Consider the following 27,360-nt stretch of genomic DNA (forward strand, 5'->3'; position numbering starts at 1 on the left):
TGCCGCCTTCTTCTGACTCTTTGCTGCTAAAAACTATTGCTCTCTGAGGCTACAATTTCATCATTATTGTTACTTTTTATTAACTTATCTTTCTGTTCTACTCTCATTCAAACCACACCCTGGTTGCTAAGGTAATTTGGACCCTAGCAACCTGATAGCTGCTGAAACACCAAACTGGAGAGCTGCTGAACAAAAGGTGAAATAACTAAAAAAAAAACCTACAAATAATAAAAAAATAAAGACCAATTGTAAATTGCCTCAGAATATTGCTCTCTACATCATACTAAAAGTTAACTCAAAGGTGAATTTCCCCTTTAACTGGGACTGCTTGACCCATGAAACACATCAAGCCAACACACTCAGTGAAACAAGCCAACACACTCAGTGAAACAAGCTAACACACTCAGTGAAAATGAGTTTCGTTTCCTCAAGATTAAACGGGAGTTGTCACAGAAGAAGGGGCGGGGAAGGAGTCCATTGCAGTTTTACACTTGTCTATAGCTCTGAGGGAACCCTCGTTGCCCGGCGGAAGGAGTAAGTGCTGCAGGTGATGTGAGTAGCTGGGCTGTGGGAAGTAAGTAGCGCAGGAGGCTGACAGACACGGTACAGGGGAGATACCATGAGCCGGAGGGGTAAAGCCGCCGCCCCCATGGGCGCCTTCCACGTCCCCGCAGAAGCACTGGCAAGTGGCGCTAATCAGAGTTACCCACCTCCCGTAGGAACCTGCACCCTGTGCCGCTCGCCGTGCCCGGTTCCTGTGTTGATGGTTAACTGCGGGCACCGCTTCTGCCTGCGCTGTCTAGAGAACTTTTGGCAGCGTCTCCCAAACCTAGAGCGTCCCTGTCCTACTTGCACCACGCAAGGTGTGCAGCGCCCCTCCGTGCCACCCCCGGCTATATGTGATGTGTGCCCGGCTCATGCCCCGTGTGCCGCCCGCTGGAGCTGCCTTACCTGCGGAGAGTCTTACTGCCCAGAGCACTTCCAGCCGCACATAGGAGAGGAAGGGGGAAGAGACCTCTCTGGGCACCAGGTGTGTGATGCGGACGGAGAGGAGGCCTGCAGGATGCGTGAGGTAATGGGAAGGAGTAGACGGTGCCCGGAACACAGGGAGCGGACAGTGGAGCTGTATTGTAGGGTGTGTAAGGTGTGTATCTGCACCCTGTGCCCATTACTGGGCACCCACCGGACTCACCCAGTCACACTCATACAGGAGGAGGCACGGCTAGAGAAGGTACTACTTATCATACTTTGTTATACACAAATTCAATAAAACACCCTATAAAATATATAATTGTGCTTAGAGATGTCACATGCTTGTGTAGAATAAGACTGTTGGTGCCCCTATCTTAAAACAAAAGATATTATTAAGTAATAGGGCCTTCTGTCCAAAAGGACATGGATTTTCACCTGGCACATTTATATGGACATGTGACTCCTATTAAGCCTGTGTCACACTGTGGGTGCTGCTGCCATGAGCTGAGTTGAGAATCTGGCCTTAGGTGACAGCGCCCTTGAAGTTACCAGGGGAGGCAAAAAGCAGCTCCTGGTAAATTCCAAGAGTCAAAATGTTAATTTATAAATCAGATGAGCTATCAAATGAGCTATTGCGCTCAAAAAACCTAAGGAAGGTGTTGGCGGCATTACCTAGGCCACCTCAGGGAAGTGTTAGGGGCTGAAACGCCCATGGTCACACTATGTGTGACAGTATGCACAAAATTTCTTTTTAAAACTGTGTGCGCACTTTTAAATGACTATTGTGTGCAGTACAAAATGATGTGTTTTTACACCAGATTCTTTGTGCGCACCACAGTTTATTGTGCACACTGGTCTCAAAATGTATGTGCGCGCTGCTCTCAAAATGTATGTGCGCGCTGCTCTCAAAATGTATGTGCGCGCTGCTTTCAAAATGTATGTGCGCGCTGCTCTCAAAATGTATGTGCGCGCTGCTCTCAAAATGTATGTGCGCGCTGCTCTCAAAATGTATGTGCGCGCTGCTCTCAAAATGTATGTGCGCGCTGCTCTCAAAATGTATGTGCGCGCTGCTCTCAAAATGTATGTGCGCACTGCTCTCAAAATGTATGTGCGCACACACAAGCGCACAGCTTAGATTAGTTATCCCCAACCAGAGGCTCGAGAGTAACATGTTGCTCACCACCCCTTTTGATGTTGCTCTCAGTGGCCTCAAAGCAGGTGCCCATGTTTAAATCTCTGGCTTGGAGACAAGTTTTGGGTGCACAGAGACACAATTTTACTCTAAGTAGAACCTCCTACAGTCCAGCAGTCAACATGGGGCTTCCAAATTTGCTTTCTTGAGGAACTTTTTTCATGCTTGTGTGGCCCACCAATACTTTTTACATCTGAGTATGGCTCGTGAGTAAAGAAGGTTGGGGATTCCTGGCTTAAAGAGAACATTGCCCCTGTTGTAAAGTATGAGGAAATTGGAAGTCACTTCAGAGTTCCATGACCTGAATAACAGCACTCGGCCTTCGGTCTCATGCCTTTATATGGTCACGGTACATTATTTTATAGATAAATGATGCTGAGTTATATCAGTTATAATTGATGCTTGGTAATGTCCATACCCTTTAAAAACTTTACTTGTTTGTCACTATATAGGGAATAATGTACACTGTCTTAAATATAAGGAGTTCAATATATGGAGAGTAATGTGAACAAGGCCTTGACTTGGGGTAGGTAGCATAGGCACCCTACGTTACAACCATTTCGGGTAAAGGGGTAATTGCAATTTCAGCAAGACAAAATTCTGTCAGATGTGCCATACATGTGTGTGAACTTTTAAAGGAAAGTGCATAAATGTTTGAATTTTGGGTATAGGTGAAATTAAAATTTGCAAACACGTCCCTATTGTGCTTCACAAATGGCTATAACATTTTAACACCTGAAAGCAATATGCTTATGCAGAGAAGGATGGCAAGGCACCCACGGATTATTCACTGGGACATGGGTGTCCTTACCCTGAGTCCTGTGTGTACAGGAAATGAAACAATGTGGTTTGGTTGCCAAAGTCCAGAACCCACATGCAAAGGGGAATCTCACACTCGTGCAGCAATGTAGTTCAAATACTTGACAATACCAGAGATGCTGGGCTTATTTAAATACTTCACATGAAAAACAGCCTTTATTTTTATTCTTGCTATGGTGTTGGTCCAGTGTGCAAGCTTTTTTTCTGCACAAGTGTCATCCTTATTTTCTGCTTAAAAGTAATATTGTATCTAGAAAATCACAAGTACAAGTGGTTATGGGAAATGTGTAATTAGAGGCTGTTTTAATTTTTCACTAAGGATGTAGGATCTGTACATGCATGGGATCTTAATTGTATAGTGTGATGCTGGTGTAAAGTAACACAGACCTTTATACTGAGTGTTGAATTCCAAGACAATAGAAAAAATATTACACCAGCACACCCTTACCTCCTCCAAAAAGTTAGCAACTTGGTGCACGGCCCAGAGAGTCAGCACTCTCAGCAAAATCCAATGCAAATTATTTCAGCCAGCACGACAAGTAGAGTGCAAGCGGGGCATAGCCCCTGCGTGTTTATTCAAAAAGCAACGTTTCGGGGGCTTACCCCTTCGTCAGGCAAACAGACACACCAGTGCACACGATTAAATAGTCACAACATTAACATATATAATTGTATAATTGATATATTAACCATTAAAACGCTCTAAAAAGCTTTTCAAAATTGTGCAATACAAAATTCACAAAAACCATTTCTAAAATGTGTTATAAATAGTTCACAATACTTCCCAATATTCAGTGTCCATAAGTGAAACCTCCATATACTGAAAAACCTGAATTTTGTTTCCAAAGATAACAGAAAGTTACCAAATCAAAACTCAGACTCACCCTGAAGCAAGAAAGGATTCCCTGTCATTGTATCTCTGCATACTTCCTCAAATGTATATTACATTATCTGCAGGGAAAAACGTTTATATATATATATATATATATATAAATATATATATAATAATTCACGGAACATCCTACCAATAAAATTCATCAGAAGCAGGACATGATGCACTCTCCATTTAATCCTCTAGGACAGTGCTGTCAAACTTCTGCGGTACCGAGGGCCGGAATTTTTCCGGCCTATGTGGTGGAGGGCCAATAATTTAAGCCAGTTTTGACCTTTTTAAACCACACCCACTTGAAACCACACCCCTGTTCTCACATGACCATGCCCATATTAATGGTTGTAGTACAGCAAAAACCTGCCATACTCTGCCAGCCCTATGCTGCCTGTGTGTGCCATACTCTGCCTGCCCTATGCTGCCTGTGTGTGCCATACTCTGCCTGCCCTATGCTGCCTGTGTGTGCCATACTCTGCCTGCCCTATGCTGCCTGTGTGCCATACTCTGCCTGCCCTACCCTGCCTGTGTGTGCCATACTCTGCCTGCCCTACCCTGCCTGTGTGTGCCATACTCTGCCTGCCCTATGTATGGCACACACAGGCAGCATACAGTGACACAACGCTGGTACTGCTCCTACAGTCTGCACAATAACTATATATAAAAAACTTTTTAATTGCAGTACCACCTCAGTATATGTTCTTTTTGTAGTGTGCAGGGTTTATTTGTGTGTTTCTACTGCTCCTACAGTCTGTCTGAGGTGTGAACAGGTGAAAAATGTGGGTGATTACAGCCTGAGGTGTGAACTCGGCAGGGGGTGAACAATGTAGGGATTAAAAGGGATTAAACCTGCTTTGGCACCTTAAAACTTGGCTCCGTTTCTGCACTGCCCTGCAAATCTTCTCCGGGTTCTGCTGAAATCATCTGTGCTCTGATTGGATCTTTCTTCTTGTGGATTCTCCAATCAGAGCACAGCTTTCTTGACAGGCAGTAAAATTGACCGATCAAGGCGCAGATGCAGACGGGGGGGGGAGATTTTGCAAACTGGAGGTAGTGCAGAATTGAAGACTAAAAAAAGAAGAATCTGCGGGCTGTAAATTTTACCCAAGAACCAACTTTTGCTGCAGTTTTCATCCCACAGGTATTATACACAGGTACTATACTGTATATGCTCTAAAGACTGAGCCACTAGCTGAAATTAAATTGTTTTTTGTCACCTGACATCTATAATATCCCTATCCCCTACCCTAACAGATGGAGGGTAAGTTAACTTTTCCCCCTGACAAAGCTCATTGTGCTTTTATATATTTGTTATGTTTTTTTGCTCTTTCTATTTTTCTTTTACTTTTGTCATTGTTTTTTTCATTTCTAGTTAGTTACAGTGGAGCCAATGCTGTGTATCAGTGCCAGGGCCTGAATGGTCAAATGAGACTATGTAACAACAATGAATTAACTTTTGCAGATCTATTTATATTGTCTGAATTATGCCCTGCCTATGGAGGTTTCACTTATGGACACTGAATATTGGGAAGTATTGTGAACTATTTATAACACATTTTAGTAATGGTTTTTGTGAATTTTGTATTGCACAATTTTGAAAAGCTTTTTAGAGCGTTTTAATGGTTAATATATCAATTATACAATTATATATGTTAATGTTGTGACTATTTAATCGTGTGCACTGGTGTGTCTGTTTGCCTGACGAAGGGGTACGCCCCCGAAACGTTGCTTTTCGAATAAACACGCAGGGGCTATGCCCCGCTTGCACTCTACTTGTCGTGCTGGCTGAAATAATTTGCATTGAATTCCAAGACAAGCCATAAGGTCTTGGAAATGGACTTTGCACTTCAAACACATCAACGGTAAATAGTAGGAAGTCAGTTTTGGGCAATGCATTATCTCAAGCATTCCAGCAATACATCGTAGAAAATGAACTTTCTCTATTGCTTTACTCATCAATCATCCCCAGTAGTGCCTCAGAGCAGAGTGAATAGATCAGAAGAACAAAGTCTTTTAGCAGGTCCATCCCTTTATTGGCTCGCAAATATATTAAAAACATAATTTTGATCCAAGTTTGATTCAGCACAATTTGAATTGGAAAGTGTCACTAAAATTGCATCAAACAGACTGGATGTACTAGATAGATGAGAGTGTCACTAAGCAGTCAGGCCATATTTTCAAAATATATATATATATATGTAGTCTGAATGAGCACCTAGGGTGTGGCTTGACTGTACTTTTGTTTGTCTTCTGCGAGCAAAGTTTGACTGGTCAGGTTTGAAAATGTAATTTCCTTAGGGTGATGCCTCATGGGGCTCTTTTTCTATGTGCAGATCAGCCTCTATACTGGCATCAGCCTCCTTCTTTGCCTGAAACCTTAACCACTGAATCTGCCCAGGTCCACATAGTTACATAGGGTTGAAAAAAGACCATTGTCCATCAAGTTCAACCCATCCGAGTAAACCCAGCACACAACCTATACTAACCAATCTATACACTCACATAAATAAACTATATATATACAACCAGTAATACTAACTGTAGATATTAGTATCACAATAGCCTTGGATATTCTGCTTGTTCAAAAACTCATCCAGGTCCCTCTTAAAGGCATTAACAGAATCTGCCATTACCACATCACTAGGAAGGGCATTCCACAGCCTCACTGCCCTCACCGTGAAAAACCACCTACGCTGCTTCAAATGGAAGTTCTGTTCCTCTAATCTATAGGGGTGACCTCTGGTGCGCTGAGGCTGAGCATTAGCCCCATGTGGCAATCAGCCTTAGAATTGTAGCAGGAAAATGATGGGATCTGTGCAATTTTCAGTAATTTGGATTTTGTGTTATGCACAAACACAAGCAGAGTGTGACTTGACCCTGCCACTGATATCAGTCAGTTATATATTTGCTTTTTTATTACTCTAAAGCTGGCCATGCATGCCCAGATTTGATTGGGCAGGTTAGCCAATTTTGACAAAACTTCTCTCCTCTGGGGCACAAAATTATGTAAATGATGTATCTCTGTAAAGCACTGTGTCAGTGATATATATATATATATATATATATATATATATATATATATATACAGCAAGAACAAACGGAGCACACCCTATTGAAATTCAAATGCCCAGGGTGCTGGCTAAAAAATATAAAGCAAGAAAAAAGAGCTGCACTCACCAGGACTTGGCAAAAATATAGTAAGTTTATTTAAGCAAAGAGATCCAACGTTTCGAGCACCAACTGTGCTCTTCCTCAGGGAAAAAACCTCCCCCTTTTCCCTGAGGAAGAGCACAGTTGGTGCTCGAAACGTTGGATCTCTTTGCTTAAATAAACTTACTATATTTTTGCCAAGTCCTGGTGAGTGCAGCTCTTTTTTCTTGCTTTATATATATATATATATATATATATATATAGCAGGAAGTAAATAAATAAAATACTTAACAATATTTATACTTAATAATAATATTTTAACAATACTGCCAAACCCTGCTGGTATGTGTTTCATGTGCCTCTTGCTCAGCCCAACATTTTAACCAACAGAACAATGCTATTTTGCATTCTTTCTGAATGGCAAAATCGCACAGTATGCCTCAGTTTAGCCTGCTGGTCAGATACTTTGCAGGTCAGCTAGTGTATGATAACCATACAAAACCAGTAAATGCTAATTGATGACTGGTTGCTATGGGTTACAGGACTTTTTCAAAATTTACAAATCTTCCACAGTACAGGCCACTTGGAAAAATTATTGCATTTTACAGTATCTAGACCCCTTTAGTACTGAATATTCAAATTTCAGTGTAATGTTTGAAAGCACTTAAGAGGGTAATGTATTAAAAAGCAACATTAGACCTCTTATTAAAGGACATGTCAACCCCAAAAATATTTTTTTGCCTAATAAAAGAAAACTTAATTCTAAGCAACTTTGCAATATACATTCATTACATATTTGTAATGTTTTTTTTTTAGTTATTTGTATATATAATTGCTAGTAAAAGAAGTGTCTGCCTGTACTTTCTAATCCCTGCCCTGGTGGCTGCAGCATTTGAAACAATGTAACACAAGGCAGGAGATTTTACAGACCTGCTTGCTGGAGGAGCCTGGCACTTGCAACATTGTTTAAAAAGTAACAACCAGGAGTTTAGCAAATGCTGCTTTCTATAGCAGTTACATTTTCTTTTATTAGGCAAAAAAATATTTTTGGGGTTGACATGTCCTTTAAATTAAGGCTGTGGGCACACAAAGTGTTTTTTGTTTTTTTTTGTCTGCAGGCTGAGAAAAGGCTGATCCACTCCCTGTTCTGAATGCACTAGCACAAAATAAGCCCACTGCTGAAGCAGATTTCAGCTAAGAAACACTAATGTATGCATTTTTGCACTGCAATCCACTGAGTTTTTCCATTCAGCAAAAGAAGCAAAAGTGTCTCTTGGGTCAGTTTTTGCTTACGTTTCTGCACAGGCAGAGCAGATGCCTTGTATGATAACAAAGGCCAGTTGGCATCTTAAGAATGCTGCTTGGCAGGTAGAAATAATTTACAAGAAATAATTTTAAATTACTACACCCAGACAGGTGTTTTTTTTTGTCCGCAGCATACCTATAAAGGCAGCAGATGGGGCAAGTGAACTGGAGGAGGAGTTTACTTGCCCCCAATGTAATGGGATTACTTGATGATTGAACTATTTAAACAGTTAAGTATGGTGAGTGCGCATACTTACCGAATGAGAGGAGATCAATCTGCACATAACACTTTAAAGTTTTTGTGTGTTACACAATACACCGGCTGCATAACTTTATTGTATACGTATTACACTATTGGTCTGATCAGAGGGGACTTTTTAAAGGAAGCTGCTTTCATCATGTGACAGAGAAGATTTCACTTGAAGGAACCGGTTAAGTGCTGAGTATTTTTATACTCTGCTTTCTCTATAGCTGCTCTCATCACAGAAAGTTTGCACGCCCTCAGCAGTGGTTGCTCACGCCCTTGTGAGCGGGTGGGGAAGTGGGTAGGCTGCACTGTGCTTTCTGAAGGTATTTTTGTGGGGGGAGGTTTCTTTTTACGCCACTGTTTTTCTCTCTTTTTGTCACTGTGTTTTGTTTATACATAAATACTTGTGCATGTGTACACTGCTTCATGAACTTTGTGGTCAATTTAAATTCATTCTTATGGCCTCATTTCATAGTTACATAGGGCTGAAAAAAAGGACCACGATCCACCAAGTAACCCTTCCAAGTAAACCCAGCACACACAAACCTATACTGACATGTCTATACACTCACATACATAAACCATATATACCAACATCAATACTAACTGTAGATATTAGTTTCACAATAGCCTTGAATACTATGCTTGTTTAAGAACCCATCCAGGCCCCTCTTAAAGGCATTAACAGAATCTGCCATTACCACATCTCTAGGATGTGCTCATTAATATCCTTTTTAAGGACTGAAGTCCAAAATGGCACTGCATACTCGAGATGAGGCCTTACCAGGGGCCTATAAACTTATGTTTTCATCCCTTGAGTCAATGCCTTTTTTAATGCAAGACAGCACTTTATTTGCTTCAGTAGCCACAGAATGACACTGCCTGGAATTAGCAACTTCTACAAGAATCCCCAGATCTTTTTAAGGATCTTTTTTTTTTTTTTTTTTATACACTAAATGGTAGGATTAAGGATCCCCCCCAAAACCCTACCATTTAGTGTATAACTTGCATAACTTGCATAACTTTCTACCAAAGTGCACAACTTTGCACTTGTCCACATTGAACCTCATTTTCCATTTTGCTGCCAAAATTTAGTCAAATCTCCCTGCAAAGTGGCAGCATCCTGCATGGAACTTATAGTTTTGCACAATTTAGTGTCATCACCAAAGAGGATTCTTTAATCACAAGCATCCCTTACAAGATCATTAAGTCTGTTGTGGACGAAACAAGTTAGGGGGTTTAAATGTTTTGATGTGGAATAAAGGTTTCTAAATGTGCAAGCCTCTTACAAACACAAGTTTTGTATAATGCCAAAAATCTCGTTTATGTGATGGCATGAAGGACCAGATGCCCATGCACTGTCTACACAATTAGATAGTGAGGAGGGAGGTGGGGAGAAATGCAGTGACATCTAAGAAGTTCTGAATGGAAAGTGAAAAAAATTGCCTGCCCTGCCCCTTGACTTGAGGCAGTGGTGATTCTGGGGCTGCTGCCTCAGGCTGCCCCCCTCTCTTGCGCTTACAACTTTAGCGTTGGAGCAGATCCAGAGGGACTGCATCGCTAGTGCAGGGAATGCTAATGTGCTCTCTGTACTAGCAGAGTAGAGAGCTTTTTGCCGACCCTGGTAACTGGTTGCTCACTACCACCTGATTCTCACCTTGCCTCAAGGCAGGAGCGGCCCTGGCCTGAGGTATAGAGCTGGGGCAGGCATTTTATGATTGACAGCTGGGATTTTCAAATGTCTTTATAATGGGTATGGATGTGTTAATAAAAATTGAATTTTATGTGTGAGTGACAGGTCCTCTTTAATTAGTGGCCCCACAGACAAGAATAATGTGACACAAATACTCTAAAGCAGGTGAAATTAAATATCATAATGAATTCCTTTTTACCTTTCCCTGGTATTACAAAATCAAGTAGAAGACACGGCCCCTACTAATGCTGAACGTAAACCATCTCTCCTAAAAAAAGACAATGGATTGAGCTAATTAACAGCTCATTCCTCTTATATCAGCTAACATACTTAAGTAGAGGTTGGTTAAAAAAAATTTGGTCCTCCTGAATACCTGAAAATATGCCCTAAATGCTACCCAAAGACACGCCAACCCCACAAAACAAGTCCTCTCCCTGCCCCTTAAACCCCTTCCTCAGAAAAGACAGTACACTTTAGGGTAGAGACACATACAAAACTACTTAGTAGCAGCTACTTTTTCACGGCTACTTAACGCTAGAAAATCCCCTGCCAAAGACAATACTGAGAAATGCCTCTGCTAAAACATTTATCAGTAAATGATCAGCATTGTCTATTTTAGTAGCCATGACAAGTAGCTGCTACTAGTAGCTCGGTGTGTCTTCACCCTGTATGTTAGGGATCTATGTGGTTTACATATCATGGGGGCACTGTATGTTAGGGATCTTTGTGGTTCAATGCTTGTATGTATAAAACACCAGTATAATGCATCTGCTGCTGCAGATGTCTAAGGGTGAAGACACATGGAGCTACTTGTAGCAACTACTTGTCATGGCTACTAAAATAGACAATGCTGATTATTTACTGATAATTATCTCTGTGTGTTTTAACAGGCAATTCTCAGTATTGTCTATGGCTGGGTATTTTCTGGCATTTAGTAGCCATGACAGGTAGCTGTGACAGGTCTTTACCCTGCCTTTAATAAAACTATATGAGGTTTTGGTACCAGAATTTGTCAAGGATTGGCAGATACAATGCACTGATGCTTGTTTAGAGTTTAACATACAAAATAAGCTACAGTACTAAAACAGTTCACATGAATGGTGGGAAACGTTTCATTTTGCTGTCATTGGTAGATTGCAAAAAGGCAGCTCCTTGATATAGTTCTGCCATTAGACATAGCTCCTTTCACCATCTGTGGATTATAACCCTTATTCTTAAACTTCTCGGCAAGATCCTGAACCTGCTTTTTAAATTCAGCAGGTAAACTGCAATTCTCCTGACTACTACAGTTCTTTGTCCTGAAGGAATATTATTGACACAGTGGAGTCATACATTTTTCTTGAATGCAATACAGGTATGGGACCTGTTATCCAGAATGCTTGATACATGGCGATCTTTCTGTAATTTGGATCTCCATACCTTAAATCTGCTAAAAATCATTTAAATATTGAATAAACCCAGTAGGCTTGTTTTGTCTCCAGTAATGATTAATTATAATTTAGTTGGGATCAAGTACAGGTACTGTTTTATAATTACAGAAAAAAAGGAAATAATTTTAGAAAATTAGAATTATTTGGTTATAATTGAGTCTATGGGAGATGATCTTTCCGTAATTCGGAACTTTCTGGAAAATGGGTTTCCAGATAAGGGATCCAATACTTGTATTAGTTAACATCAACAAATCGGAATGGTTCATTGTATTAGGAATTCCTTTTTCAATGATTAACTCAAGATCCAATAAAACCAAGAATGTTCTGTAGATAGTGTGGGTAAAGCAAACATTGAAATCATTCTTAAAATTAAATTCGGTAAAAAGAAAAAAAAAAAATCCTCCCCCTTTCCAAATCAATGTAACTGCCGTATAATCATCTATGGCAGTGTTTCTCAACCTTCCTAATGCCGCGACCTTTTAATACAGTTCCTCATGTTGTGGTGACCCCCAACCATAAAATTATTCCTAAAACCATCGGAAATATGTGTTTTCCGATGGTCTTAGGTGACCCCTGTGAAAGGGTCTGCTGGGAGAACCACTGATCTAAGGGTTCATCCCAAATATTCCTGATATCCAATGTATACATTAGCCAGGCATGGGACAAGGGTAATCCTCATTTATGTACCCACCATCTGTTAAGAAATGTGTTGTTTGAAAACAATATATAATAAACATGATTCCCCTCCACTATGATACCTGGGAAGAGTTAAAGAACTAAAATTGTTAAAAGAAAACTTTACTGTCTCAACACCTTCTACATTAGGGATGCATGTAGATAAAGTAAAAATGTTTTGATGCAAAATAACTGCTTTCTTAGTAAGACATATTACTACATACATACTCAACACAAGCAACAGAAAGTAAGACATTTTGCAGTATGAAAAATTCTATTGTTTCTTTGCAGAACCAGACAAACAGATGCCTGGAGCAGCTCGAAGAGAAGAAGAGGCATGTACTTAGCAATATAGAGCATATTGATTTGGCTGCAACTGAACTCAAGGTAGAAAATCTCTTTTATAAATCAGAAGATTTTAGAAATGATGGTATTTTGTTGTAATTCCAAGCTGATAAAAAAAAATTCAATACTCTTGCAATACTTTTAAAAAGCAATGGAACACTAAGCTCCACAGCTCCTACACTCCCCTAAGCAATCAACTAATTCTAAAATGATCTCTGAACTTGTAGAAAGAAGTAATCAAAGCAGTTTTTTAGTAGTTTGTTCTTTTAATTGCAGGTTTTTTCCCTTAATAATAAAATATTTAGCTTTTTGCCTAATTTTCAAAACTTGGAATTTAAAATGCAATTTGTCTGTGAGGTTGACAGAAGAATGTATCATTGCCCTATTCAGCCATCTAAATGGTGATGATCATAAGAATGTATGAATAATTCACAGTTATGGCCAGGGTCGGACTGGGCTTGAAAACACCTGGTGGACCCTGGTCCATGTGGGTGACACCGACCCAGACCCACTCCCTGATGGCCTTTGGGCACTCCACACGCATCACGGAGTGGCCAAAAGTAAATGGAATGTAGGGTGTGTGCACCTGGTGTAGGCTGGTGAACTTTGCGACCAGGTTGGGGGGGGGGCCTTAACTTTGCAGCTCCAGTGGGACCTGGAAACCCTACTCTTGTTATGACCATCTCTCTGGTCTCATAATTATTAATTTTTTTCTTCAAAACTGATTTTACCCTTTGTGCCCTTGTTTGTTAATTTTTTATAAGCAGGGTTCTTTTAATAATTTAACAAACTAGGGTTGCATAAATAAAATAGGATTGAAGGGCCCTGCTCACACTAGCTTAGAGTCTAAAAATTTGCCAGTGGTCCATCTACCACTTAATTTCTCTTTGCATGTTTTGTCAAAGGAGTGCTATGTTAGAGATGTGTTCAAAAAAAAAAAAAAAGATTGCAATTAAGTGCCTGGTTGTTTTGCATTCAATTCTCCTTCTCAAGGTGTGAGACATGACAGTTTTGACTTGTGAAGGACAGCTACTATAATTCTTGCCGAATCTCATCAGTGCAAGTCAGATGAAAGCCTTAGCAAATCTAAAAGCTCTATAAATGAAACTCAGCTCATGTTTCCCTGGCGACTGATGCCTCCCCAAATTTCCCATCTGTGTATTTCAGGCTTGCACGTTGGCAAGCACAGAATCGCTGACAGGAAAATTCTCAGAACTCCGACTGCTACTTGATGAAGAAGAGAAGTTATCAAAGAAATATATTGAAGACAAGACAAAGCTTGCCCTCTGGGCGTACGATGGACAAATAGAGTCCTGTCGAGAACACATAACTACTATTGACACATTTTCCAGCCATGTCAGAAGCATTCAGCAACAGCATGATGCTGTTAAATTGATATGGGTAATGTTAATGCTATATCGCTGTCAGTGGAAGAATATTTTTTCATACAGAGATACATGTAATACTTTCCCTAAAGTATTTTTTTAATTTCTTACAAAATGGACAAAGCTTTGTGCTGGTAATACACAAAAAGCTCCTTGGCTTTATTTAGGATATGCTGTTAGGGAGGAGGTGAATCCTTATCCTAATGAAGAAATTACAGTGTTTTAAAGCAGGTCTAAACCCTAAAAATAAATTGATGTAAACATGCTTATTGTAGATCTATGAGAACTTTTGCAATTTATATAGATTTTCTGTTTTAAGTGTTTTCTGAGATATTTGCAGTTTTAATTTGTTTTGGCTCAGGTGGGAGTCAGGAGCCAAAGGGTGCATATAAAGTGCATAGATAGTTAAGTTTGCTGACACTTTGGGTCTTCAAAAAGCTGATTATGCTGCAGCATTAAACTGTCTGACACTGCTAATAATTGAATAGAATTTATAATAGAAGTTTACAGAGAGCCATTGAGAATGAGTTTACACTAATCATTTTCTGGGAATTAAGGACCCCATTTTGTGAATGACACTGAGGTCATACATGTCAATTAAGGGCTACTTCACCTTTACAAGAAATGTTTTAAATTGCTTCATTATTATTAAATTTAAGTTAAAAAGTATTAGATTCATTTCCTCCCATTGTCTCTTAGTAGCAGCTCAAAACAGTTATTTTTTTAAATGGTTACAATTTTGATACATTAGTTGATACATGTTAGTTGCAGCTGCTAAAGAATCTGCTCCTGCTTAGTATGCGTCCAGTGATTTACTAGTCAGACATGGCAGCTGTTAGTTTTGGGTACATCTGGGGGGTTCTGGCCTGAAGCCACAAGACCCTGACTATTCCTATACTGTTCTACTATTCCTAAATTGTCACTGAAGGAATATCCATCTACTTCAACTACTTTCCTAGCTGGAGCAATGAGAGGCCCATACTCAATAACTTATTCTTACTCGTGCTAATACTTTAAACTATCCTGCTCTTTCTAACACCGTTACCTCTATGTAGTAGGCAGGGGTCCTTTTCTCCTTCTCTCTGTCACATCCTTTCCAAACTGCCCCGGGATCTAATCAGCACTGGCTTTTATATCCCTCAACTACTACTTCCCTCTGGTGGCTCCCCTGGGTCCGACCTCGGCATATCACTTGCGGGTCGCTTGTGGGTTGGGGATGAGCTCTTCTCCTTGCTCTCCCCGCCCGTGACCTAACACTGCCGACTGCATCTTCTGGTTTCTGCTTTTTGTGACGTCATTGCGGGGCAGGGTGGGCACTGGTCTATAAATACAGGGCAGAAGCCAGGTCGGGTAGGGTTCAGGTTGGGAGCGGGCGGGTTTCGAATTTTTCTGGACCCGCACATTACTACTCACTTACTAAACTACTGACCTAGTGGCCAAGTTAACAAAGTACAGCCTTTTACATTAACACCATTTAAAACCTATATGCAATCATAATTTTTATTTTACATTTCTTTTACACATTGCTTCAATTATGTGGTCTACCCCTTACATACATTCTGTTCCAGTCATTTTGAAAAGAAAGGAAGGAGAGAGATTGGGCAATAGTTGGAGGGGATTGTAGGATTCAGGAAGGGTTTTTTAAGGATAGGTTGATCACTGCATTATGCCAGGAGTAAGAGATAGATATAAGAGTTGAAGCAAATATGGGTGCGATGGGAGGGAATAGGATCAAAAGGGTGTGTTGTAAGATGTGAGTCAGAGAGGAGAAAAGAGAGTCTCCTCTGTCAGGTTTGAGAATGATGTGAGTAAACAGGCAATATATGTTAGGGTACTGTAAGTTAGATTCAGTATTATATCTTTGGGGTCTGTTATTTAGTTTTGTCTGGAAAATCAACTAGGAAAGTCCTCTACAATGATAGATGAGGCAGATGGGGTGAGTGGAAGTAACAGAGAGATAAGTGTTGAAAAGTTGTTAGCATTACTTGGCAGAGGTTAAAGCAGGGGTCCCCAAACTTTCTTACTCATGAGCAACAGTCAATTGTAAAAGACTCTGAGAGCAACACAAGCATCATAAAAGTTCATGGAGGTACCAAATAAGGGCTAAGATTGGCTATTAGGGAGCCTCTATGCACACTATCAGCTTACAGGAGGCTTTATTTGGTAGCAAATCTGTATTTATTCAACCAAAACTTGCCACCAAGTCAGGAATTGAAAAATAACTACCTGGTTTGGGGCACTGAGAGCAACATCCATGGGGTTGGTGAGCAACATGCTGCCACTGAGCCACTGGTTGGGGATCACTGGGTTAAAGGATTCCTAATGTTTTGTAGGGATATTTAGTATTGGTGGAAGTTAGTGTTGGGGTTGTCTTTTCTCCAACAGGGGGGCTGCATTTGTAATTGCTTTGTGTGTGTTGTGTGACAGGGTTGTTGGGTGGTGTGCAGAGAGGGGTGTGGTGTTGTCCAAATGGTAGTGATTTTGTCAGTGTAAAAAGATGCAGTTCAGAGTGTATAGCAGATGGTGTAGTGTGGTGAGGGTTTCTGTATCTGATGGTAGAATTCATTTTAAAAGGAGGCTCATGTAAGAGGGCAAGTGTGAGTGAGCGTAAGGGTAGGTGATCAGACAGGGGAAAATAGCAGGGTAAGTAAAAATAAGGTCATGGATGTGGCCAGGTGGGTGGGTGCTGAGGTCCACTGTTTGAGCCCATAGGAAGAGATAAGATTGGAGGATGTTAATCTTATCAAAGTCACCCATGATAATTGCAGTTGCAGGAATATCTGAGGAGAGAAAAGGTAGGAACCAAACTAAGAAATCACCTTGAAATTGAGTAGTAGGTCCAAAGATGAGTAGATCCTAATTGCATGGACACCAACAGATGGAAAGACGGGGGAGCAGTGGGCTGGAATAAACTGGGATCAAATATTAAAACTGCAACACGTTAGGGTTGATTCACTAAAGGTCAATAAGCGTCATTGCACGCTTTTTTGCGTTAAAATTGACGCAGAAAAAAGGCGCGATTCACTAAAGTATTATCGCGTGCGTTAAGTTGCATATCGCATGCGTTAATTTACACACTACCACATGCGTTAATTTTACCGCGTTGCGTTAATTAGCGTGCAGAAATAATACTAACGCATGATTCACAAACACTTAGACACGCTAAATATCTCATTAGTCTGTGCGAAAATTAACACCTACTTGAGGCAGGCGGTAATTATAGAAAAGTACAGTTCATGAGCTTTTGGCAATAAAATATGGACTTTGCAGTGTGATTTATTCAAGTATGTGTTGGCCCTAGAGTGATGCAGCCTCCAGTTTGCAGGGAAATGGTAATTTTCAGAACAGTACTTTTACGAAAGTAATGGCGTGTATGGCTAATTTGGCGTGCGTTTTTTTGCACGCAGCGACTATTTGTGCGCAATGCATTCATTAGCGCACGCTGCATCAAATAACGCACGAAAATAGTCTTCGCGACTTAACGCACGCAGCATCGTGTCTAAATTAACGCAAGTATCCTTTTAGTGAATCGCGCATTGACGCGATAACCTTTTTAACGCATGCTATAAATAGCGCTTGAAATATCGACATTTAGTGAATCAACCCTCTTGTCTGTTGTCAGGTTTAAGGGGTGTGGCTAAAATAAAGGGCGCCAAAGGCACTGGCAGTGGGGGCAGCTGTGTCAGTGCTGGTGATATGTGGCACTTATCTGGTGCTGCTGAGAACTGTAGTACCTACCAAAGAGTGGTTTTTGTGTCATCGCCTGCTCATTGCAGCAGTCTGTCCTACTAGAATTGTAGGTTAAGTGTAAACAGAGCAGGCAGGATGCTCACTGGAGGATGCTCTTCCGTTAATTGGGCCACTGGCTCTGGAGGACTTAATTTAATTTTATTAGGTAGTATCTCAGCTGATACTCGCTTGTCCCATAGGCGACCATTCAGCTAATTTACTTTCAGGAAGTCTACAGTCTGCCTTCACCCTTGTGGATCCATTTCAGCAAGTACATAGAAATATTGACTGGAGAAGGTGTGAAATATAAACCATAAATAATGCTGGAACTGCCACATTATGATTCTGTTGTAAGAATAAGGTTTATATATTATATTTTACTGCATATTCCATATTTAGAAAAACTAGGATTTTTATTTAGTGCATTAATATTTTTGAATAAATACCCATCTTATGCCCCTTGTGACTGGACATATTTACATGTTATGTAACTGTTAATCCACACAGGAATACACATCGGCAGAGAAGGACATGCAAAGACATATGTGTCCAGCAGAACAGTTGCACCCAGTTCCTGTAACATATGAGCACATTGAGAATTACTTTAGCTCATTCGTAGAAGCCTACAAATCCTTTTTCAAGAAGCCCCTAGCAAAGCGCTTAAAAAACAGTAAGTACTTAATATATATGTTTATTTAAGGTATTTGGCTATATAGGAAACTGAAAAAGGTCACAGGCAATATGTACATTTGTTTTATATTTGACATCTGATCAGGCCCAGATTTGTTGGAATGCCGCAAAAGTATAGACCTCGGGTGTAGGATGCCAGCTGTTGCATGCTCAACCTTTATTCGGTTAGCCCAAACTGAAACGCTTGTATCATTAGTAAGAAACAAGGGAGTGGCGCTGTGGACTGGGAGAGAGTTTCAAACAGCTGTAAGATCTATCCCCTACCCGGTCCCCAATGCAGACCCCCAGTTTCCCTGTTGGCAATATAAGGGTATCACTATTTTAGTGATCCTCTGGTGGCTTCTGGGGGAAGGAGTGGAAGCTGACATATTGCTTGTTTTGCCAAATAAGAAGAGATCTATCAGAGCAAATTTGGAGGCCCTGATCTTTGGACTGCTGTTAATTTGGGAATTTTTAAATATTCAACAAAAGTTAAAGGATTTGGTTTTGAAGGCATTCCACAATATTTATTGATTGACCATCCGATGATTCCTGTTTTTATATCCTTCCAAAGATACACAAGAGACTGGTGTGTCCTCCGGGTCGCCCAATTGTCTCTTGTGTAGGGTCACCATTGACGTCCTTGTCAGACTTTTGTAGATAAAATTATTAATCCATATGTATCTCAACATGCATCTTATATCAAATACACAGGTGATTTTTTGGTGAACCTGCAGGAGTTAGGGGAAGTAACATCAGATGCCTTTTTAGTAACCCTGGATGTAAAGATCCTCTACACCAAATGATGGAAGTGTTGAGGTGTTCCACATTAAGTTGGAAAGAGATGAATCACTGGATGGTGCGCAACTCCACAGAGATACAGTAGCTTGAGAGAGTCCTTTTGTTTGGGAGAAAAAACCCAAAGCACTCCAAGCTGTTCCACACAGAAACAGACCATCCCACACCGATTTCAGTTATCAGTCTGAGCCATACACTCTCTCTCGCTGCAGGCAGATCTAGCATGCTAATTTTTCCCCAGGTGAGACTTCCTTGGAGAATTAACCCACTAAGGACCGCTATACATAAGGGAGTAGGAAATGAACCCAGAGGAAATATACCTCCCTTCAAACTGTGTTCCTGTTACCAGTTCACAGTATACAAATGGCTATCTATATGTTAAACCCACTGATAAAAATACCAGGAACAAAGTTATGAAATCACAGAGAAAAGATTTATTACAGAGCAAAGTTAGGCACAAAATATATAGTGCAATCAGTCCACAAGTGGCCAATATTATCCTTAAGCACTGGAAGGTGCTAAAGGAGGGGATTTCGAGTGTTGAAGTTTTTAAGGCATTACCTGTAATGTCCTATATAAGGGGTAAAACAATTAGATCCTAGCTTGTTAAGTCTGATCTGGGTTCTGCAAAAGGGAAACAACAGCTGCTAGCGCCAGCCAGACATGGTACTTTTCCGTGTCTTAATTGCAGCTGTTCCAATTGTGTGAAAAGTTCAGTTATCTACTATTCTCGGAAAGTAATTCACTTTAAGATAAATGGATATTACACTTATTTAACTACATATGCTATTTATGTTAAGTGTCCTTGCGGGCTTATATATATATCGGCCAAGCTACCCAGTAAGGGAGAGGGTGAGGGAATACAAGTTAGTTATTAAAGGAGACATATCATATAAAAATTAAGAATGTACCAGTGAATTATACTCCTCTAAATATAGAAGGATTGTGTTGGGTGTTGGACTGATTTATTGAGAACTTCCACCAAAACCCCAGTAGTCCCGCCCATCTGTTCCACTTCCTACTGGCTTAATTCTCTGGATGTGCAGGGGAGCTAGTGGCCATCAGTACACTGCACTGTAGGACAGGAACCAATCAGCAGATAGGCTGACCTTAAGCCTGTCTTTGCTTGTCTGAGTGCAAGGCTGTGATTGGCTATCCCCCTCGTGCTGTGCTTCTGGCAGGGACCATTAGGACACGCCCAACCTTTATTTGAAACACTCACAGAGACCTAATAGGATCTATAGGGAGCTCCAATAAAGGGGCCATTTTTTATTATTCATAGTTGCCTACAAAATTAGGGTTTTTCCATTTATCCAATATGTCTCCTTTAAATCGAAGAAGGTGGAACAGGTGGTGGCTGCACATTTTGTGGAACAGGGCCACGGTGTACACCAGCTGCGTTTCCAGGTAACTAACTGATCACGTTTCTAAATTTAGACAGGAAGGTGACAGAGCAAAGGAGTTGCTCAGGAGAGAAGCTAGATGGATCCATTGCCTGGAAACGCTAACACCGAATTGGCTTAATAGAGAGTATGACTTACAGGCCATTTTTTAAGTGAATTGGTATTTAATGGTGATTTTATTTTTTTCTTTATCTTTTACAGAACTTATTTTTCTACTTGACTTGTCAGGAGTATCAAGTGCAAACACATGTATAGAATATGATTGACTGGAGAGAATATATTGATAAAATACATTGTTATATGTGATGAGATTTTTTATGTTACATTGTTGCATGTGATTATAGTGTAATTAACTTTGAAAAAAGGCCTAACGGGGCCTTACCCATTGCCCGTACTGTCTGGAATTTGGCCAACATGAAATAAAGGCCTTTTATTACTAAAGAAATTCTCTTGACCGGTGCTGTTCATTGTGGATTCGGTAAATATTGTAATACATAATTACTGCTGAAATTTGCACTTGGTGATTGAAGGTATCGGTGTGTAATAAGTGCACAAGGTTTACCTAGAACCCGTTATCAGATCAGACCAATGTGGCCAAACTGGGCCCTTATAAGCAGGTTTGATTGTGTATGGCCAGCTTAATACAAAAATAACTTTTTTGAAAAATGGCTTTATGGTTCTAATCATAGGACATGACACTTTATAAAAACAGCTATTGGTATATATTGTGTACACTGTTGTGTTTTAGAGCTAAAAACAAATGATTCCCTGTTAACATTATAAATAAATCTATACAAACTGATTTAATTTTGACTCTTTAGAGAGTCTCATTAGAGGGAATATTTATAAAGCTGTGATAAAAAAACTAAATCAATTATACCATCATTGTCTGAACAGCAGGCATCCCTGAGTAAAGTGTAGAATATTTATAAAGATGTATTTATTTTAGGCATGTGCAAAGTTCAGTGCAAAAAGCAGCAGCCAATTGAACTATGTTGTGCAAAAAAAAAAAAAGACATTCCTAATTGCTATTCACACTACTACTAGCTAGATACATCATAATCATCTTCTGCATGAATTACTCCCATCAACTTTCAATTTTACTAAATTTTTTTTTTTAATAGCTATTACAGTTAAAATGCTACTGTTATTGGTAGGATACATTCACAATTTTAAACAATAACTTTTCTTTTCTATTGTAGATGTATTCAGCAGTCTCAGTGTAAATTCCAGTGAGAATCCTCGAACGATGATCAAAACAAAATCATTTGAGGATAGGTCATTATTCTTAAAACGTGAGTGATACTTAAATATAATCTGATTCTTCTTTTTTTTTTTTTAAATTAATATTGTTAAAAATAGGTCCATTTAGTTTTATATACAGGTATTGGACCCATTATCCAAAATGCTCGGGGCCGGGGGTTTTCCGGATAAGGGGTCTTTCCGTAATTTGGATCTTTGTACCTTAAGGCTGCTTAAAAATCATTTAAACATTATATAAACCCAATAGGGTTGTTTTGCCTCCAGTAAGGATTAATTATATATTGGTTGGGATCAGGCACAATGTTTTATTATTACAGAGAAAAAGGAAATTATTTTTAAAAATTGTAATTATTTGATTAAATTGGAGTCAGTGGGAGATGGACTTCCCGTAATTCGGAACTTTCTGGATACCGTGTTTCTGGATAAGGGATCCCATACTTGTACTTATATACTATATTTTTATTTTGGTAGTTGAAGAACTGTGCTGACACAAAGCAGAAGCAGTGTTTCATAACAGTGAGTTTTTTTGCATGCCCACATAAAACAAAAGCAGCTTTCTTTTCCTAAAGGGGGATATTAGTGCAGGGCATGCTTAGTGAAGAGAACTTCCAAGTTGTACTAAATGTATAATATATTGGGGTTTTTTTGTTTGTTTGTTTTTTTACAAATAATTTTTTTATCAAATGTTGTGCTCCTTCACTTTTTAGTCCCCCTTTCCAAAAGAAGCAGGGCACTAAACAGAATAACCCCTCTATCCCCCTATACATCTGGCCAGGGAAGCTGCCTCCCTCAGTTTTTTAGTGCCTTCCAAGGCACAGGGCGTGGATTTCTTGTTACTTATTCTTTTACTTGTTTTAATCATAATGATAATGTTTACTATGTCCTCATAGTACCTGCCCCCCCCCAAAAAGCTTGTATTTATTTTTAATTTATTGTTAATACAAAGCCAAGTGTGAAATGTGGTCAGTTTTAGGCTGCTGATTCGGCCCCTTTAGACTATCTGCCCCTGTGCAGGAAACTTCTGGTGACTTTGGAAAACGATGCACCGAATATGCCTTCCCACCGGTGATTCACTTTATTGCTAGTGGGAAGGGATTTTGGGGAGATTAGTCACCATGGTAGCTGAGATTTTACTGCAGGGGTCTGATCTCCCTGGGTGCCATTGCCCTAAGGGTGAAGACACACAGAGCGATTAGTCGCCGTGACTATTATTTACGTCTGTCGCGGCAACTAATCACAGTGACTTTTCTTTCATAGGATATAATAGAAGTCACTGCGTCTAAACGCTCCCAAGTTTTCACTGAGCAGATTTTTAAAAAGTTGCGGTGACTAATCATTCCGTGTGTCTTTGCCCTGATCAGTAAATACTGTTATCTAAAAGCACACACACGATTAAACACAAAAAACAGTGATCCAAATGAGATGATGCTGCAAAGTATTTTTGTCTATGCCTTGAGCTAATATATTTACTATGTATGACTGTGCCGTTTTACCTTGCTTGCCTGCTAGAGAACCTAAATTTTAAGGTGCCAGCTGTCAGTCTGTCTAACTGCCGACTGTAGAATTTACCCTTCTGGGTTTTTCTTTTATCTATGCATGCAATTTATTTTATTGGCAGCAAACATACAAGCATGTCTGCAAATCATCATCTAACAGGCCGTGGCATCTTGGCATTTGTGATTGCCACAGTCCTTTCAGCAAGACCCACAGCGATCTAAACTAATTCTCCTGCTGCCAGTTGATTACTAATTACCTAAATGAGAAACTATCATGTTCAGCATGTATTATATTAAAATAGCAACATCAGTGTTCTTCAGCTGTACCCACCTCACAGTCTTAGCATCTGAACTAATGTGAAGTGGCAATGACTGCCAATAAAGTAGAGTATTTGGCTCTTCATTGCTTTTCCGGAGAAGAGCTTTGTGATCACAAGTACCAGGGTTCCATGGGCCAGAATGTACCTTTCAATGTCATAGTGCCAGCTGCTCCTTTCTTTTGGGTTCTTATTGCCAGTAAAGGTTTTAAACTACTATGAGCCAATAGCAGAAAGATACAATATGATTTCAGCAGGATTAATCAATTGCACGTACCACAAGTAATTAGCAGTACTACTTTTTGATTTACATAATGTGCACTTTTGGCTTGAAGTATATTATTCTTACAATTTGTCTTTTATATAGATGCCAGGTGTCCAACATTAGATCCTGATACAATGCATCCAAGACTGCGGCTGTTAGAAGATCGTCTGACAGTATACTGTGCCTGGATTGGGAGGTTTAATTCTGGTCACCCCCAGAGATTTGATAAGCTCTTACAAGTGATGAGCAGGGATTGTTTTCGCTCAGGCAGTCATTACTGGGAAATTGATCTGCTCCAAGCTGGACAGGGATGGTGGATCGGTGTCACTTATCCATCCATCCAGAGAAAAGGTGATACAGAATTCAGCCGCCTGGGCTGGAACAGTGGATCTTGGTGCATAAAGCGATATGCCCATGAGTACTGGGCATTTCACAAAGGGGAGAGGACACCCATACTGCTGCAGTTCCCACCTGAACGAGTTGGTGTTTTTCTGGACTATGAAGCTGGGGTGCTTTCATTCTTTGATGTAACCAGTGGCATGAGGCTACTGCACACCTTTCGCTGTAGATTTACAGAACCAGTGTATCCAGCTCTTCGCCTTTGGGATGGAACTATAACTATGAGCAGACTGAATTAACAGTGTATGGTTGCCACATATTTTCTGTAGGGACAGAGCATTGAAAACACAGCCTTCTGGATAATAAATACAGTTTAATTATTTGCTTCATCCTTAGCAAGAGCAACAAAGTATGAACTGCACAAGTTCCTTTCTCCTCCAGCTATTCATTTTATATTTTCATGAATAATTACGCAAGAAAATGTTTTTTTACTATATTCTCAACCAAGGAGGTAATTAGTGTATACGTGATTAATATTGCTAATTGAGAACGATGGATGGAAATACTGAGCAAAACTGCACCATGGTTACGTTAGACAATCAGTATACCCCATGAACTGTATGAATGAAAACTTATTCTACTTGCAGTGTCATTTATTTGTTTATACTAATGTGACTAATTAGTTCAGACAGGGATTCAGCATAGCACCTGGCATTTCAAGTACACAGAGGGCCAAATAGCCCCCACCAGCCCAATAAATAGTGACTGTCTCTGGCATCTTACAGCAGCCCCTCTGGCATTTGCCAGAATTGCCAGACCAGGCCTGTGACTAATGTTTGTTATACACAGAATAACTTTGGGGATAACCAAAGGTTATTAGGCCCATTTACTTACTGAGAAAGCCATGTGTGATTGTTGCCTGCTTAAGAATCTGTAAAGCTGTGACATTTTTTAGATTAGAATAATCAGATTAGATTGGATGTATTTTTGTTAAAGAAAAAATGCTTTAAACTGCATTTTAACTGCCTAAATATTTTATCTAAAACAGGTTTTTGTATTGTTTTGATTGCTACTAAGTAGCAAAGGGCTTGCTTAAAGCATTCCAATTAGGTACTGGTGATAATTAAATAATGTCAGTAGGTATTTTTTTGGGGTGGCACATTTCCTGAGCACTGTGTAGCAAATTTACTTGAAATAACTGGGGTAAATATTGATTTCAAATCTGTTGCAGTGCAGTAACTTCAAATGTGGTCATATATAGGCAGCTAGGGAGAGTGTACAAATAGCCACACATTGTGGGATACCTCATGTTCCAGTCATTCATGACAACAGCAAAAATCACCACAAAGAGGTAATGACCTTTAATGCAAAAAACACTTGAATTACTTATTTATAGTTTACCCAGTGTATTTCAGACCAGGGTGCCCAGATCACTTGAAAATTCAGGGACACATCTAAAAAATTCAGCTAGCAGGTTTGAACCGATGGTGTAGTTTATTTTAAATAAGATGGTGTAGTTTATTTTAAATTTAATCAGTGCCCTGCAACATGTAGTTATAAGATGTGTCCCTGAATGTTTAGGGGATTTGGTCGCCCTATTTTAGACCAAAGCAGATGCTGCTGTACCTCAAATATTTTTTTAGTTTCTGCTTTGTGATAATACATCCAGTAGAGGGCAGCAGATGCCAACAAACACATAGAAAATGGAAACTATATTTACATCTCTCCTTCTTTATACAAGGTGAAACTGTATATACTGTAAAACTAAATATAACATTTTGAATAATAAATAGAAGATATAGTAAGCAACCTTCCTATATGCATTATACGTTTCCATAAATTTAAAGTTTAAACTGTCATCTTTTATTTTATACACTGGTGATTCTGACTATATGTGTCATTGAAGCAATGTCAGAGTAGTCAGATTGTCATGTAGCATGATTCCATTTTTCCTGTTCCTTCCATGTGGCAGTAGGCAGAAAAGGCGTGTTTAGGTTTAATCCCCCCTGCTGCGTGAAAGTTACAGGGGATGATCCAATAAAAAGAGCTTATGGCCCCAGTGTGCCGATCTAAATTCTTCCCGCTGTGGGTACCACCATACAAGTGGAGCTGCTTTCTCTCTCCTGCTGAAGCCACCTGGACTGAGGTTTTTACCTTTGGTGAGTCACAGGAGAAGCCAATGGGCCTGTGGCCTTTTGTTGCCCCTGGTGCAATAAGTTGCAATGCCTTCTGTTTGTAAGCAGTGTATGTGCGATAAGACACTGACACCATGCACCCATTCAAGATGGCGCTTATGCTAATCAGTTTATGCAGTTCGATTGTGCAAACTTCCACGTTTGGTTTAAAGGGCCTTTGCACCAACATTTAAAGCTCGGGGTTAAACTTCTGTTCTGGATGTTTTCTGATGTTCTAAACCATAACAACTGCTAAGGTTGCCAGGTGTAAGTCTATGCCTAATAAAAGTGTTTACGTGTTGAGCCTCTGGTTACTTATTATCAACCTGTTGTTGGTCTTTTTTTTATACAGACTGTCTGTGGTGAGTTCCAGACGTTCTCTTTCTGGCTTCAGGGGGTAATTTCTCCAATGGGTTTTCACAGGCCTGCAGTTATGAATCATGGTAAGTTTTTGCCCTTAACAGCATGAAGGCACACAAGCCTCTCTGTCCAAAGTGGACGGAAGACTAAAAGAGTTTGGGGCAGTGTGGGCTCAGCATACATCAGACCAGTGGGGTTAAGAATTGTGTCAGAAGGATAAGCCTTAGAGCTAGATTTAGTTCCTAAGAAACATTTGTGCCTTTGGACAAACCATGATTACTGGAAGCCACTCTAAGGGCTCTGGCACACGGGGGAGATTAGTCGCCCGCGACAAAACTCCCTGTTCGCGGGTGACTAATCTCCCCGAGTCCATGACCCGCCATCCCGCCGGCGAACATGCAAGTCGCCAGCGGGATGGCACACGCGCCGGGCGATTTCAGGAAATCGC

General features: G+C 40.1%; 1 protein-coding gene across 1 annotated transcript; it reads left to right on the forward strand.

Annotated features, from left to right (window-relative positions):
* Positions 1-379: 379 nt before the first annotated feature.
* Positions 380-26,877, forward strand: trim14 (tripartite motif containing 14). The gene is made up of 6 exons (XM_002935873.5): positions 380-1,231; positions 12,661-12,756; positions 13,882-14,115; positions 18,336-18,498; positions 21,901-21,993; positions 24,142-26,877. Exons 1-6 carry the CDS (start codon positions 620-622, stop codon positions 24,675-24,677), a joined length of 1,734 nt encoding a protein of 577 aa, XP_002935919.3. The 5' UTR covers positions 380-619; the 3' UTR covers positions 24,678-26,877.
* Positions 26,878-27,360: the final 483 nt, after the last annotated feature.

Source organism: Xenopus tropicalis, chromosome 1 (genome assembly GCF_000004195.4).
Source record: "Xenopus tropicalis strain Nigerian chromosome 1, UCB_Xtro_10.0, whole genome shotgun sequence".
Lineage (NCBI taxonomy): Eukaryota > Metazoa > Chordata > Amphibia > Anura > Pipidae > Xenopus > Xenopus tropicalis.

Bases quoted from the DNA above. Each gene is read 5' to 3' on its own strand.
- trim14 (XM_002935873.5), top strand. From the start codon at position 620: ATGAGCCGGAGGGGTAAAGCCGCCGCCCCCATGGGCGCCTTCCACGTC. The intron at 12,757-13,881 runs GTAGAAAATCTC...TGTGTATTTCAG, and splicing joins TGGCTGCAACTGAACTCAAG to GCTTGCACGTTGGCAAGCAC. The intron at 14,116-18,335 runs GTAATGTTAATG...TAATCCACACAG, and splicing joins ATGCTGTTAAATTGATATGG to GAATACACATCGGCAGAGAA.